Source organism: Garra rufa, chromosome 23, assembly GCF_049309525.1.
Source record: "Garra rufa chromosome 23, GarRuf1.0, whole genome shotgun sequence".
NCBI lineage: Eukaryota > Metazoa > Chordata > Actinopteri > Cypriniformes > Cyprinidae > Garra > Garra rufa.
In genome coordinates this window covers 6,086,681-6,102,543 of record NC_133383.1, presented here as the reverse complement: position 1 = coordinate 6,102,543, position 15,863 = coordinate 6,086,681, and the positions used below count along the sequence as shown (strand labels likewise).

The following is a 15,863-nucleotide window of genomic DNA, read 5'->3' as shown; positions in this document are numbered from 1 at the left end:
AAAAGTGAAGTAACTGGCGTCGAGATGTTTACCAAGATAAACACAGTAAATGGCTAAATAAGAATATAAGCTAATAACAGGGCTAAAATGGATGGTAAAATGATTGGACCTGGACCTTACAGGGCTACAAAATTGGTAAGAACCGTTTAAAAAAAAAAAAAAAAGCCATTCTTTTCATGCGCTGATTGAACACTGCACTGGGGCTGATTTAGTGTTTGCGTGCGTTTTTCTTTTAAATGTTTGTTCAAAACGTATGTATTTTTAATGATTTATCGTCACATATAGCAGTATGCCCATATATTGTGGTTGCTTTCTCAGTTTTCCGTCGGAATGCGCTTGGAAATATGTCGCATGAAATGCGTGACACACTTTTAAGCTTATGTTACTGCCAAATAAACGGTCTGCTTATGTTAGCAATGTTGTTTATTTGGTTTGTGATTGTTAAACTATTCAAGGTAACCACTAAAGACTATCATCTTTTTGCCTACGGCTTTAGTTTGCTGAGACAAACTGAACAGAAAATAGTTGACCTGAATTCACCCTCCAGCCGTAAATATACAGCATTCAGCAAACATTTAGAGAAACTAACATTTTCATTGATCCCTGAGAGTAACAAAAATCACCTTAGTAACTGCAGTTCCCATCAAAATACCAGTTATTAGGTTTTGGTGTAGGGATCGAAGATGAAACGCAGCATTCAAGCATCAAAAACAAAACTTTTAATACAGCTTTAAATGTATGTTTCTCATATATTTCAATGTGTCCCGTTTAATTTTATATTTTCTTAGCAAAAAAACGATCATGTGTTTTTAATTTTAAAAAGTAATTGTCATTTTAATTGCCATCTTTGCCACTATCCTTCAAACTTCTAGGTTTCTAAGTGTCAGCAAGAAGTTTTTAATAAGTTCAACTATAATAAAATTGAGTATAATCACTTATTATTTTATGTACACTGTTATTTAAGTTTTTAAACAGTAAGATTATTAATGTTGCTCCCCAACAAGCGTGCATTTATTTGATCTAAAGTACAGAAGAAAAAAACTTAAATATTTTTACTATTTAAAATATTTCTATTTGAATATATTTTCAAATGTATGATTTCAAAGCTGGATTTTTAGCATCATTATTCTTCCTTCAGAAATTATTCTAATATTCAGATTTGCTGCTCAAAAAAACATTTAATATTATGTTGAAAAGAGGCAAGTAGATTTTTTTCAGTTTTTTTTAATGACCCAGCAAGCAATTTTTGGTCTAAAAGACGTCTATTAGCCGTGAAAACACAGCCCAGACGTCTAGGCTAATACAAGTTTGTATTTGGGCTGTCAGTGAAAATTTAATAGACGTCTAAACATATCCCAATATTAGACTAGTCATCATCAATAAAAAAAAAAAATTAAACCATAAAACCTTGTAAACGCTGCTGAGTTTGCTTACATGATGGAATATCATACATCTAACTAGTTATTTTGCTAAAAAATTACATGGGCTGGAAGTGGGTTACACATAACCAGACTATACACTAAACACTCAGAAGAACAGCATTAATCTGAAATAGTAATCTTTTGTAACATTACACGTTATCACTTTTGAACAATTTAAAGCATCCTTGCTAAATAAGAGTATTAATTTCAGAATTTATCTGATCTCTCTCATAAATATATATTAGGGCTGTGCAATATGGACAAAATAATCATGTTGCGATTTTTTGAAGGAATATTGCGATTGCGATTTTTTTTGCTTTTTCAAACAAGCTACATACATGCATTCTAAATGTATTCAGTGCACAAGAAGTGCATAGCAAAACATTTCACAATGAAATAACATAGTATTAAGTTTAATAAACAAAACTGTAGTAAAATCCTCTCTCCTGAATCCAAAATACTCCCAAACGACTGATGGTGAATTTCTCTTTGGCACCAAATCATTTTTATTTTGACCTGCATCCATATTTTATGTTCTTTCCTCCTGCTCGCCTATTCGGTTCTCCCGCTCAGCTTCGTCGTGCATGGAGTGAGCTCTGATTGGTTAACATATTAAAATCATGTGCACAAGGACGTATTTCTGAATAAAAATCTAAATTAATTAATAGATAAAATTGCAGCCTTATGCGGTTTAGAAATTGCATGTGCTTAAATCGCGTTTTTTTTGCGATTGCGATTAATTTCACAGCCCTAATATATATATATATATATATATATATATATAAAAGATACATACTGATCTTTGGATTCAAAGAATCCTGGAGAAAAAAAAAAAGTACTGAACTGATATTGTGACTAACTGTGATGACAGGGACTAAGATGAGTTTTAAAAAAAGAAACATTTACATTTATGTTTTTCAACACTGTTGGTATTTATGATTTTGTTGACTCTGATGCAGTTTATTAGGCTTACGTTTAAATTTTTTGATTTTGTATATTGTCTTCCAACATTCATTTACAATACAGAGAGTTTAAGATATTGTGTTTGTGGTGCATATCAGAAGTCATTGCAATACTTAATGGCCTGGTTTCACAGACAGGGTTTAGACTAAGCTAGGATTAGCCCACAGTTTAATTAGGACATTAAAGTAATTTTTGTGCTTAGAAAAAAAAAACACTACTGGTGAGCATCTTGAGACAAAACAAAGGCACTGATATAATTTAAGATCAGTCAGTGCAAGTTTCTTAACAGCTCAGACTTACATTTTAGTCTTAGACTAGGCTTAAGCCTTGTTTGTGAAACCGGGGGAAAGTCTACTAAAATTCCCTTCAGATACTTTGTTTCTCATTAACCACACAGAGACGGGTTGTAATTATGTTTTTATTCTTTCAAGTTTGCATTCATTTGAGCATTGTGAATCGAACATGCAGTCTACTCACCATATCCTGTTTCTGTGACTCCTCCAAAAAAAAAGTGGGCAGGGCAATGGCTCTCCCTTTTCTGGGGTTGGGATAAACCATGGCAACTAGTGGGGGAGGGAACTGAATCTTTGGTGATGGGGACATGGGAAGAAGTCTTGTGGTGTTGGTTATATTTGGTTCCATTTGAAGTATTATGTAGATGGGTTTATTTCATTTTTTTTTGGAATAAGTAAAATAGTCATATGTTAAAGAATTTAAAGATGCTTTGTGTTAATGCCCCTCCAGCTGCTGTGGTCTGGAGGTAATGAGCCTGTCCTAGGTTATATAAGCCAGTCTAGATTAAACCTAAGTTTACTTACTTGGAGAAATGGAGTCAAGTGTTTTTTTTTTCCTTTGTGCATTTTTTTTTTTTTTTTTTTTGGTACTGCCGTGAGAATGTACCTCCCCTGCTTTTCTACTGGCATTTAATAAACACTTTTTGGATGGTATCCATGAGTCCTGAGCCTATCTACCACCTCCCCTTGACTTCTACGGGGCACACTACGACAATAATAATAAAAAATATATATGTGACCCTGGACCACAAAACCAGTCATAAATTTAAATTTGACAAAACTGAGATTTATACATCATATGAAAGCTCAATAAATAAGCTTTCTATTGATGTATAGTTTGTTAGGATAGGACAATATTTGACTGAGATACATCTATTTGAAATCAGAAATCTGAGGATGCAAAAAAATCAAAAAGACTGAGAAAATCACCTTTTAAATTGTCCAAATTAGATTCTTAACAATGCATATTACAAATCAAAAATTACATTTTGATATGTTTACAGTAGGAATTTTACAAAAAATCTTCATGGAACATGAACTTTACTTAATTTCTCAATGATTTTTGGCATAAAAGAAAAATAAAAAATTTTGACCCATGCAATGTATTTTTGGCTATTGCTACAAATATACCCCAGCGACTTAAGACTGGTTTTGTGGTCCAGGGTCACATATTAAAAATATTTTCTTGAACTGCACATCAGCATATTAGAATGAAGGACCATTGAAGATTGGAGTAATGATGCTGAAATGTAGCTTTGATCACAAGAATAAATTACATTTTAAAACATTCAACTAGAAAACTGTTATTTTAAAAAGTAAAAATATTAATATTTTAATTTATTACTGCTTTTTGCTTTTGGATCAAATAAATGCAGGCTTGGTGAGCAGAAGAGTCCTCTTTAAAAAACAGTAAAAATCTTACTGGTCAGAAACGTTTGACTGGTACTGCATTGTAATAAGTACAGCTCAGAGTGAGTGTTGTTTCTTTTTTTAAATAAATATATCTGTTACGCTGAACTTTATTTTTTGACATGTGAAAATTTCAGACTCAGTGTGCAATGACCTTAAAAGCCTTTTTTACAATATGTAACATAAGTCTCAGTTATCTCCACAATGTGTCTGTGAAGTTTCAGCTCAAAATACCCCACAGATCATTTATTGTATCATTTTGAAAATGCCTATTTTGAGTGGACAAAAGGACTGTCATATTTTTTTGGTTTGGTATATGCATTGGTATATGCAATTATTTATTAAAAGAAATGCCACAGCATTGTTACAATGTAAATTCACCATCTCACAATAAATTGCAGTTAAAACAGCAATAATGGTAAATTTTGAAATGATGTTTTTATTTTTCCCTAGTGGAATGAAACCATCAGGCTGTTTCGTGGTGGAATGCCAGTCAGACGTCACTGGGCTCATTTCAGGAGTTACGATCACAGTTTCACAGGAGCTGAGGCTGTAGATTTCCTCCATGAGCTTCTCAGACAAAACCAGAACTTCGGACCGGAGGTCTCGCGCTACCAAACACTACAGTTACTCCGGAAATTCCTCAAAAATCACGTCATCGAGGACATCAAAGGACGATTTGGTAAAGAGGACTTTGAGGACAATGGACATTTATACAGGTGATTTCTTAGCTGTGTTTCAAAAATTACATTTACAACATTACATTTCATCTAATGTGAAGCTGCAATGAAATGCTCTATATATACATTTGAAGTCAAAAGTTTACATACATCTTGCAGAATCTGCAAAATGGTAACTATTTTACCAAAATAAGAGGGATCATACAAACTGCATGTTATTTTTTTATTTAGTACTGACCTGAATTAGATATTTTACTTAAAAGATGTTTACATATAGTCCATAAGAGAAAATAAGAGTTGAATTTATAAAAAAGACCCTGTTCAAAAGTTTACATACCCTTGATTCTTACTGTGTGTTGTTACCAGGATGATTCACAGCTGTGTTTTTTTTTGTTTAGTGATAGTTGTTTATGAGTCACTTGTTTGTCCTGAATAGTTAAACTGCCTGCTGTTCTTTAGAAAAATCCTTCAGGTCCCAGAAATTCTTTATTTTTATTTTATTTTTTTATTTTTTTTAGCATTTTTGTGTATGTGAACCCTTTCCAACAATGACTGTATGATTTTGAGATCCATCTTTTCACACTGAGGACAACTGAGGGACTCATATGTAACTATTACAGTAGGTTCAAATGCTCACTGATACTTCAGAAGGAAAAACAATGCATTACGAGCTGGAGGGTGAAAACTTTGAATTTGTAGATCAGTGCAAATTTAACTTATTTTGTCTTCTGGGAAGGAATCTGGGATGGAAGTAGCTTCTGTAGCTTCTGAAGGGCTGTACTAAAAAAAAATGTATTTAGGCAAAATAAGAAAAATGTACACATCTTCATTCTGTTCAAAAGTTTACACCCCTGGCTCTTAATACACAGTTTTCCTTCTGAAGAATCAGTGAGCTTTGATTGCATTATAATAAAACATTGCATTCCAAAATACGAATAAATCGTTTAAATGTGTCAGGTTTCCTCCACAATCTCCTCTGAAGCCTGTTCCTGTGCGTCCGCCTGTTAGAGATTACAGCTCAGTACCCAGAATCCCACGCTGGGACGACTATGAGGAGATATCACTGCCGGAAAAGATACCAATGAAGCCTCTTATGGTACATTTGGTTGTGGAACAACATTTATTTTCCTAAAAATGTATCCTTTCTGATGCGATTTGCAATCTTAAACATATTGAGCATACAGTAATTGTCAAAAGTTTGAAAACATTAACATTTTTAAACGTTTTTAATAAAGTCTGTTATGTTCACCAAGGCATAATGTTTAACAAATAACAGTAAAAACAAGTAGAGCAACTGATTTTAATTTTGATAATAAGAAATGTTTTTAAACAGCAAATCAGCATTTTAGAATGATTCCTGATGGATCATGTGACACTAAAGACTGCAGTCATGATGCTGAAAATTCGCCTTTGTATCACAGGAATAAATTGCATTTTAAAATACATTCAAATAGAAAATGGATATTTCAAACTGTAATAATATTTCATTGTATTTCTGATCATATATTCACAGCCTTGTTGAGTATGGGAGACTTTGTGAATGTTTTACAATTCTTATATATTTTAATTTTGATCTAGAACTCCGAGTCGTGGAATAAAAGGCACAGCATTGCCATCGGTGAGGTTCCTGAATGCCGTTTAGTCCGTAGGAGGGAATTAACCCCGAAACACGTGGACCAGATATGGAAGTCAATGACACTAACAAAGTAAGCATAAACAGTCAATCTCTAATCCTGCTCAAAAAGGTGTTTTGTATTTAAAATGAACTCTCTTATTAGTTTACAGACTGTTTTGGGTCTCCATTCTCTGGACGGGGTTTTAGATGCCAAACTTTTAAGCCCGAAGCACATCGTTCACAATGTTTTTGGTGTTAATAAGCAGGGGATTGTTGTGCTGAAAAACAAAACAGGTGAGCAAGGGTTATATCATACACATTAAATATTAAATACAGCTAATTTCTGACGGATCTCTTTCTGTGTGTTGTTTTTGATGTATTTTCTGTAGAAGACTTGCCTTATTGGGTGTTATCTGCAATGAAATGCCTGGCAAACTGTGAGTGACTGATCATCTGCTGTCATACTGATTCAACTCAAAGACACGAATGTTCAATAAATAATTACATGTACTATTAATAATCACAATAAGCAATTATTTTGCCATTAGTGTAGGTTGCTGCTTGTTATACTAACATGGAATTAAATATAATGTCTATATGCATATAATTTTATGTTATTATAGTATAGGCCATCTTTAATTGTGTATTAACCTTTAAATATCTTTGAACTGACATCATTTTTAGGGCCCAATGGCAATGATGCCAGGCAGCCTATGTACCCAGGGTTCGAGAGAGATGTCTTTAGGACAGTGGCAGAACATTTTCAGAGACTGAAAGAGCCACTTTTGACCTTCCATTTGTATGAAATATTTGTCAGTATTTTGGGTGAGTGATGCACAAGTTTTTTTTATACAATTAGTGATGAATGTATATAATCACCTGTTATTCATTCAGGTTTTGAGGTTCTGATGACCAAAAACAGTTTGATTTCATAGCTCCCTGTTTTCAGACATCTCTGAACACTGATAATAATAAGAAATGTTTCTTGAGCAGCAAATCAGCATATTAGAATGATTTCTGAAGGATCATGTGACAATGAAGACTGAAGTTATGATGTATCACCAAAATAAATTACATTTCCAAAATATATTTAAATAGTAAGAAGTTATTTTAATTCATAATAATATTACATGTTATTTAGGTGTTCTTATAACTGTTTTCCTCCCGCAGGGCTTCTGCAGAGGCAGTCGGTTGCAGTTGAAGCGCTGCAGGTCTGTTGCCTCCTGCTGCCTCCAGCCAACCGTCGTAAACTGCAGCTGTTAATGCGTCTGATGTCTAAAGTCTGTGCCAACCCCTCTCTCCCCCCTCTGAACGACACCATAGGAGCTCGTACCCTGGTAAATCATTTACCTCCTCAGATAGATGTTCTCTGTACAAGTTAATTATTTGGCAAATAACTGATAGTCCTTAACCATCATAGTTAATTTATAATTCAGCTCAGCGTTCAATAGATTTGTCAAGCAGCTTTCACACTGTCTGTCTCTTGTGGGTGCCTTCGCTCCTGTGCAGATGGTCCAGACCTTCTCCCGGTGCATTCTGGGATCTGCGGATGAGGTGGACTTGGACGAGCTGTTGGCCACCAAGCTGGTCACATTTATGATTGATAACCATGACAGTGTGCTGAAGGTGCCATCCAACCTGCGCAAATCTGTCGAGGAGCATCTGTCTCACCTCAGAAGAGCTCAGGTCAGCGTCCCGCTTCATTCATTAAGGGTGTGTTCACACTTGTCATGTTTGGTTCGATTAAAAAGAACTCTGGTGCTTTTGCTCTGTTAGTGTGGTTCATTTGAGTAAGTATGAACACTGCCATCCAAACCCTGGTGCACACCAAACAAACTCTGGTGTGGTTCAAATGAAATAGGAATTCAGCACAGACCAAATACTTCTAAACAAACCAAAAACAGGGAGTCATGATAACAAGATGCAATGCTAAGAGACATGATTTCACTAAGGGAACACGGTATCTAATCAGGTTGTGAATGGATCACTATGCATTTAGGTTCGCTGTCAAAAATGTCAGTGTGAACGCTAAGCGGACCAGGACCAAATATATAATTTTCCTTTTTTGGTCCGGACCAAATGACCCAAACGAACCGAACTACAAGTGTGAACACACTCTAAATGCTTGATAATTGACTGAATATGTCATAAATACATTCACAACAACTTCATCGGTGTATTTCTGAGAGAAAATGGGAAGTGGGAATTACAGTAATATAATAATTATTGTAGATATTTGTATTAATTGAGTTTTGATTGTATTATGAAAAGTAGATTTGGTAAAGATTTTTGATAAAATATTACTGTGCACAGTAAGACCAGGAGAATTTTGTAACATGTTATAATAAGTTTTCATTTTGATGACATGAATAAACTACATTAGTTAAAATGAAGCAACGATACTTACACAGCATTTATTAATATCAATGTTCATTTCTACATTTACTAATACATTTTTAAAATCAATAATTCTGTTAAAATTTGGTTAACATACACTACCAGTCAAAAGTTTTTAGATTTTTTTTTTTTTAAAGTTATATTTTTTGGGCTTTTTATGCCTTTAATGGACAGGACAGTAGAGAGATGACAGGAAATCAATGGACAGAGAGAGGGGAGCAGGATTGGCAAAGGACCTCGAGGCGGGAATCGAACTCAGGTCGCCGTGAGCACAATTGCGCTATATGTCGGCGCACTAACTACAAGGCTATCGACGCCGACAAAAGTTTTTTGATTGTTAATGTTTTTAAAAAGTCTCTTCTGCTCACCAAGCCAGCATTTATTTAATCTAAAGTACAGCAAAAACAGTAACATTTTGAAATATTTTTACTATTTAAAATAACTGTTTTCTATTTTGAAATGTTATTTATTCATGTGATTTCAAAGCTGATTTTTTAGCATTATTACTCCAGTCACATGATCCTTCAGAAATCATTCTAATATTCTGATTTGCTGCTCAAAAAAACATTTTTTATTATTATTATGTTAGAAACAGCTGAGTATATTTTTTAGGTTTCTTTGATAAACAGAAAGCTCAGAAGAACAGCTTTCATCTGAAATCTTCTGTAACATTATAAATGGCTTTATCATCACTTTTAATCAATTTAAAGCATCCCTGCTAAATGAAAGTATTAATTTCGATCATTTCTTTCCCCCAAAAATAAAAAGATTATACTGAATACAAGCTTTTGAACAGTATAATGTATAATGTTATAAAAGCTTTTTTTATTTCAGATAAATTGTTAAATTTCAAATAAATGTTTCTTAAACAGCAAATCAGCATATTACAATGATTTCTGAAGGATCATGTGACACCGAAGAAAATATATTCAAACAGAAAACAGTTATTTAAAAGTAAAAATAGTAAAAATATTTCACAATATTACAGTTTTTGCTGTGCTTTAGATCAAATAAATGCAGGCTTGGTGAGCAGAAGAGACTTCTTTAAAAAACATAAAAAAATCTTACTGTTCAAAAACTTTTGACTGTTGGTGTATAAACAAACAATGAACATTTTTATTTTCATTAAGACTAACATTAAAGGCTGTATCAGCGATTCTAGGCTGACACATAAAGTGTCACATTCAGCTGACCTTTCTTCACGATCCGCTCGCTGCCTGCCCCATAAATCGGCTGTAAAAAAAACGCGTCTCTGTGGTCAGCCTAGGGTCCGAGATATGCCAAAAAAAACAATCGGTGCTATCAACCTTTCCACAGAAAAACAAACAGTGTTCCAACCAATCAGCGTCAGGGGATTGGTGTTGTGGACTTTCGTACTGGTGCAGGGATGTGAGGGAGGCGGAGCGAAAGTCCACAACACCAACCCCCTGACGGTGATTGGTTGGAACACTGTTTGTTTTTCTGTGGAAAGGTTGATAGCACCGGTTGTTTTTTTTTTTTGGCATATCTCGGACCCTAGGCTGACCACAGAGACGCGTTTTTTCTACAGCCGATTTATGGGGCAGGCAGCGAGCGGATCGTGAAGAAAGGTCAGCTGAATGTGACACTTTATGTTTCAGCCTAGAATCGCTGATACAGCCTTTAAAGGAATAGACCATTTGCTAAAAAAAGTTTGTTTCTTCATCAGATCAGATTTGGAGAAATTTGGATCCTCTGCAGTGAATGGGTGCCGTCAGAATGAGAACCCAAACAGCTGATAAAAACATCACAATAATCCACAAGTAATCCACACCACTCCAATCCATCTTTAAAGCATTTTAACTTTAAACCTTTTCTGGCCAAATATCTATAATACATTAAAATGCTTCCTTCAGTCAAGATTGTTTATTTATACATCACTTTTTACAATACAAGTTGTGTCAAAGCAACCTTACAGTATTAAAATAATAAAGTAAAATGTCAATAATAATACAAGAGTTCCATATTGCAACAAAGTCAAATTGGGGAGGACTCATCTGGTTCCCATTGCCTTGTGTCGGTGGCCGTTTAGGGTAGGAGTTCTTTCTTGATGATCTGTCTCTGGGGCTCATCTAGTTGACACGGTATCCGCTGACATTCGGCTGTAGGTGTTGATCCACCATCTGCTCTTGGTTTGGACTGGATCTGGGGGACTGCAGTGACCATCTGATCTGGATACGGACTGGATCTGGTGGCTATGGTGACCTGGGAATAAGAAACAAACAGACTAATATTAATGTAGATGCAAGAGTTCCAAGTTGCCACAAAATCAGATTGGAGATGACTCATCTTGTTTTCATTGTCTTGCGTCGATGGCCATCTAGGTGATGAGGTCTTCACTGATGATCTGTCTCTGGGGCTCATCTAGTTGATGTGGTCTCTGCTGACATTCAGGGCTGTGGAGGATATCTCTGGGTGCTGATGGGCACGGACTAGATCCGGGAGACTGCAGTGACCGTCTGATCTGGATACAGGTGGCTGCGGTGACCTCGGAATAAGAAGGGAAGATACTAATATTAGTGTAGATGCCATTCTTCTTCTGATGCAACGAGTACATCAGGTGTTATAGGAAGTGTCCCTGGTTCCGGTTGACCTAAATAATGCAGCCTAACAATCCTTTAACGGATTTGGATTATGAAATGTATTAAGTGTAGGCCAGGTTAAAGAGATGGGTCTTTAATCTAGATTTAAACTGACAGAGTGTGTCTGCCTCCCGAACAGTGTTAGGTAGATTGTTCCAGAGTTTGGGCGCTAAATGTGAAAAAGATCTGCCGCCCGCACTTGATTTTGATATTTTAGGTACAATCAAATTGCCAGAATTTTGAGAATGGACATGAGGGCCTATAATATGATAAGAGCTCGCTCAAGTACTGAGGAGCTAAACCATTCAGAGCTTTATAAGTAATTAGCAAGATTTTAAAATCTATACGATGTTTAATAGGGAGCCAGTGCAGTGCTGACAGAACCGGGCTAATATGGTCATACTTTCTGGTTCTAGTAAGAACTCTAGCTGCTGCATTTTGGACCAGCTGGAGTTTGTTTATTAAGCGTGCAGAAAAACCACCCAATAAAGCATTACAATAGTCTACCCTTGAGGTATCCAAGAACGCATGGATTAACGTTTCTGCATTTGACATCGTGATCATAGGTCGTAATTTCGATATATTTTTTAGATGAAAAAATGCGGTTTTGCAAATGCTAGAAATGTGGCTTTCGAAGGAAAGATTGCTATCGAATAGCACACCTAGGTTCCTGACTGATGACGACGAATTGACAGAGCAGCCATTGAGTAATAGACTGTGTTTTAGGTTATTACATGCGGAGGTTTTAGGTCCAATAATTAACACCTCTGTTTTTACAGAATTTAGCAGCAAAAAATTTCTTGCCATCCAATTTTTTATTTCAACTAAGCATTCTGTTAGTTTTTCAAACTGGTATGTTTCGCCGGGCCGTGAAGAAATATAGAGCTGTGTATCATCAGCATAACAGTGAAAGCTAACACCATGTTTCCTGATGATATCTCCCAAGGGTAACATGTAAAGTGTAAAAAGTAATGGCCCTAGTACTGAGCCTTGAGGTACTCCATACTGCACTTGTGATTGATATGATACCTCGTCATTCACTGCTACGAATTGATGCCGGTCAGATAAGTACGATTCAAACCAACCCAGTGCAGTAGCACTAATGCCAACATAATTTTCAGTGAAAAAGTCCATCCCCTGTTGTCCTCTCACATCAAAATCCACACACATATTTGTTTAGAATGGTTTTGGACTGTAAATGGCACTTCATATTTGCATATTTCTCTCCTGATTCAGACAAGATGACTTTGTCACTGGAGGAAGTGTTATTATGGATTATGGACTTTTTTTTGGCCAGAAGTAGTGGTTTGAAGTTAAATATGTCTTTACAATGGATTTGTTTCTTACAAACACACAGCTTTTCACTTCACAAGATGTTAACTGATGGACTGGAGTGTTGTGGATTGCTTGTGGATTATTGTGATGTTTTTATTAGCTGTTTGGACTCTCATTATGACGGCACCCTTTCACTGCAGAGAATCCATTAGTAAGCAAGTAATGGCATGCTACATTTTTTGCAAATCTGACTGAAAAAAACTTACCTACATCTTAAATGGCCTGAGGGAGAGTACATTTTCAGCAGATTTTCACTTTTTTCTGTTATGAAATAAATGAGATATGTGATGGACGTCTCTTTCTCTCCCCACATTCTGATCTCCTCAAATGCTTTGGTTTCTTCAAGATAAAGTACGCGGGTGCAGATACGGACACTTCCATGATGTCTCCACCTCACTCGTTCTGCAGACAGATCAGCAGAGAGGAGTTTGAACAGCAGAGGGTCTCTGGATCTCAAGGAGCTATCGTGGAACTACTGGAGAACATCATACAAGACAAGAACATGTCCATTAAAGACAAGAAGAAGAAGCTGAAGCAGGTTAAAGAAGATTCTTTTCTATGGATGTAATGATATCAAAATCTCACAATACGATAATATCGATACAATATCCAATGTCCACAATACAATATTTATTGCGATATTTATAAAAAAAAAGACAAATTAAAAAAAAATTAAAGTCAAATTATGCTATCTAATGCACTTTGAGAGTTTTTAAGTCAAAAAAATAGTCAGTGAATTGACTTGTACCTAAACTTTGAAGAGGACTCAAAACTCTTTTCATTTGTGCTATACTGTCTCTGTCTAAACTACATTCACAATGGTGTTTTAGGAAGCCAAACAAATTAGAAAATAATAATAATAACAATTGTATATCATTGTTATTTCTATGACAGTAATAGCCATATGTTGTAAAACAATTGCACTGTAAAATAAATAAAAATGAATATTTCATAGGTATATTATTGTTTGCTTTACTTAAAAAAAATTTACACTTAAAAGAGATGTTTTAAATTTGGACTGTAGTAACATTACTCATGAATAGCTGTCAGCAATTCATACTGCACTTTTAAGCTTTTGTTTTGAAGGAAACAACAGTAGTGCTTTTATTTTAATGAAAAACTCTATCTTCAGTAAAAACAGGCTTACAAAAACTACTTACTACAAATCTAGTAAAATGCTGTAATCATCTGCCACGAAAATAAAGCATAACTGGTGGCCATTGCATTCCCAAATGTGCACTAAACTTACAGCACATGCAATAAACAAGTTCACTGCATTCGTTCACTGTAAACTGAGCCTTTCTGAGGCGCGGAAAACACTGAACTGAACGAAGTGCACGCTTCGCTTTGAAACATGCAGCGATGAAGGGATAAAGCCATATTGTGCTTTCGGTTTTAGTTCGTTTGACAGATACTGTGCCAAAGCAAAATAGCCCAATAAACAACTTTAAAGACCTTTTATGTTAGGATATTTAAAAAAAGTACACTTTTTACCTTGAAGGCCTATATCTATTCATATTGTCATGTGACCACGGTAATATCTAGACAGTTTTGCTATCGCGATACTACGATATGGATAATGTCGTTACATCCCTATTCTTTCACATTTCTTTGGTGCTAAAGGTATTACCACAGGAAAATTGTGAAATGTTTTCTCAACAGTGTGATTGAATTGCTGAGTTCTGTTGTCTTTCTATAGCTGTTATAGAGCTTGAAATTTTTATCCTGAACATTTCTTTAAATGTAAAACCACATGTTGTTGTAAAATTCTGATGTGTTCAGTAACTCAACTGCATGTTTCAAAAATGTTGAAATCTGAGGTACACTCTGTTTATTTTCCCCTGTGTGATTTTTTTTTTTTTCTTGACTGTCAGTTCCAGAGATCTCATCCTGACATCTACCGTAGACGCTTTCCCACCGCTGAAAGCGAGGCGGCTGTTTTCCCAGAGAGACCCCAGAGACTCAAACCTCAGCTGATGTTCCTCACGCTGAAGAAACCCTTCCAGCCCTTCCAGAGGAGCTGGAGCTTTCGGGCTTGAGTCAGTGCTCAGAGTGGTCAGTTTGACAGTAGGGCGACCGTGTTAAGTATTATTATTATTAAGGAGAGATGTTACTAGATATTAAAGGTTGCATTCTGCTAGGATATGTTCAATCTAAATAACACTAAATTCACCTCATCAGTGATTGGATGGATTATATAAAGTATAATGCTGTGCATTTGAGTCCTTTAAAGCAAGACACTACAGGCAAACCCATTGGTTTTTCATGCACTCCTCAATTTTAAGATTTTGGGCTGTTTTGCTTTGATAACATGTCTACTTTCACACTAGTAAAAAGAAAACATCCAAGTGTTTATTTTATTGTGCTTTATTTATTTGCATCTGTTGAAGTCCAAAGTGTACATAGAGCTTGCAGAATCTGCAAAATGTTAATTATTTACCAAAATAAAAGGGATTGTACAAAATGCATGCTATTGTTTATTTAGTACTGACCTGAATAAGATATTTCACATAAAATATATTTTCATATAGTCCACAAAAGAAAATAATAGTTGAATTTATAAAATGACTCCGTTCAAAGGTTTACATACACTTGATTCTTAATACTATGTTGTTACCTGAATGATCCACAGCTGTTTTTTATTTAGTGATTGTTGTTCATGAGTCCCTTGTTTGTCCTGAGCAGTTAAACTGCCTGCTGCTCTTCAGAAAAGTCATTCAGGTCCCACTAATTCTTTGGTTTTTCAGCATTTTTGTGTATTTGAAACCTTTCCATCAATGACTGTATGATTTTGAGATCCATCTTTTCACACTGAGGACAACTGAGGGACTCATATGCAGCTATTACAGAAGGTTTAAACACTCAGTGATACTTCAGAAGGAAATAAAAGCTGGGGGTGTAAACGGAATGAAGATTTTCCTTATTTTGCCTAAATATTATATATTTTTTTTATTTAGTACTGCCCTTCAGAAGCTACAAAAGATACTTACATGTTCCCCAGAAGACCAGAAGACAACATATATTAAATTTACCCTGTTCTTCAAATTCAAAAAGTTTTCACCCTTGGCTTTTAATGCATTGTTTCCTTCTGGAGCATCAGTGAGTGTTTGAACCTTCTGTAATAGTTGCATATGAGTCCCTCAGTGTGA

The 15,863-nt window shown here is 35.3% G+C and overlaps 1 protein-coding gene across 2 annotated transcripts; it reads left to right on the top strand.

Annotated features, from left to right (window-relative positions):
• Positions 1-87: 87 nt before the first annotated feature.
• On the top strand, positions 88-14,782 carry depdc1b (DEP domain containing 1B). Of its 2 annotated transcripts, XM_073830045.1 has the most exons (11): positions 88-135; positions 4,541-4,806; positions 5,725-5,863; positions 6,346-6,473; positions 6,546-6,676; positions 6,772-6,819; positions 7,067-7,207; positions 7,553-7,719; positions 7,892-8,068; positions 13,061-13,252; positions 14,589-14,782. In XM_073830045.1, exons 1-11 carry the CDS (start codon positions 88-90, stop codon positions 14,751-14,753), a joined length of 1,602 nt encoding a protein of 533 aa, XP_073686146.1. In that variant the 3' UTR covers positions 14,754-14,782. The 2 variants fall into 2 exon arrangements, with proteins under 2 accessions (XP_073686146.1, XP_073686147.1); XM_073830046.1 differs by lacking the exon at positions 13,061-13,252.
• Positions 14,783-15,863: the final 1,081 nt, after the last annotated feature.

What these genes read in the sequence shown, in the direction of transcription:
- depdc1b (XM_073830045.1), top strand. Translation starts at nt 88, where the DNA reads ATGGATGGTAAAATGATTGGACCTGGACCTTACAGGGCTACAAAATTG. An exon ending in CTCACCTCAGAAGAGCTCAG is followed by an intron (nt 8,069 to 13,060) that starts GTCAGCGTCCCG and finishes GGTTTCTTCAAG; the next exon opens with ATAAAGTACGCGGGTGCAGA. An exon ending in AGAAGAAGAAGCTGAAGCAG is followed by an intron (nt 13,253 to 14,588) that starts GTTAAAGAAGAT and finishes CTTGACTGTCAG; the next exon opens with TTCCAGAGATCTCATCCTGA.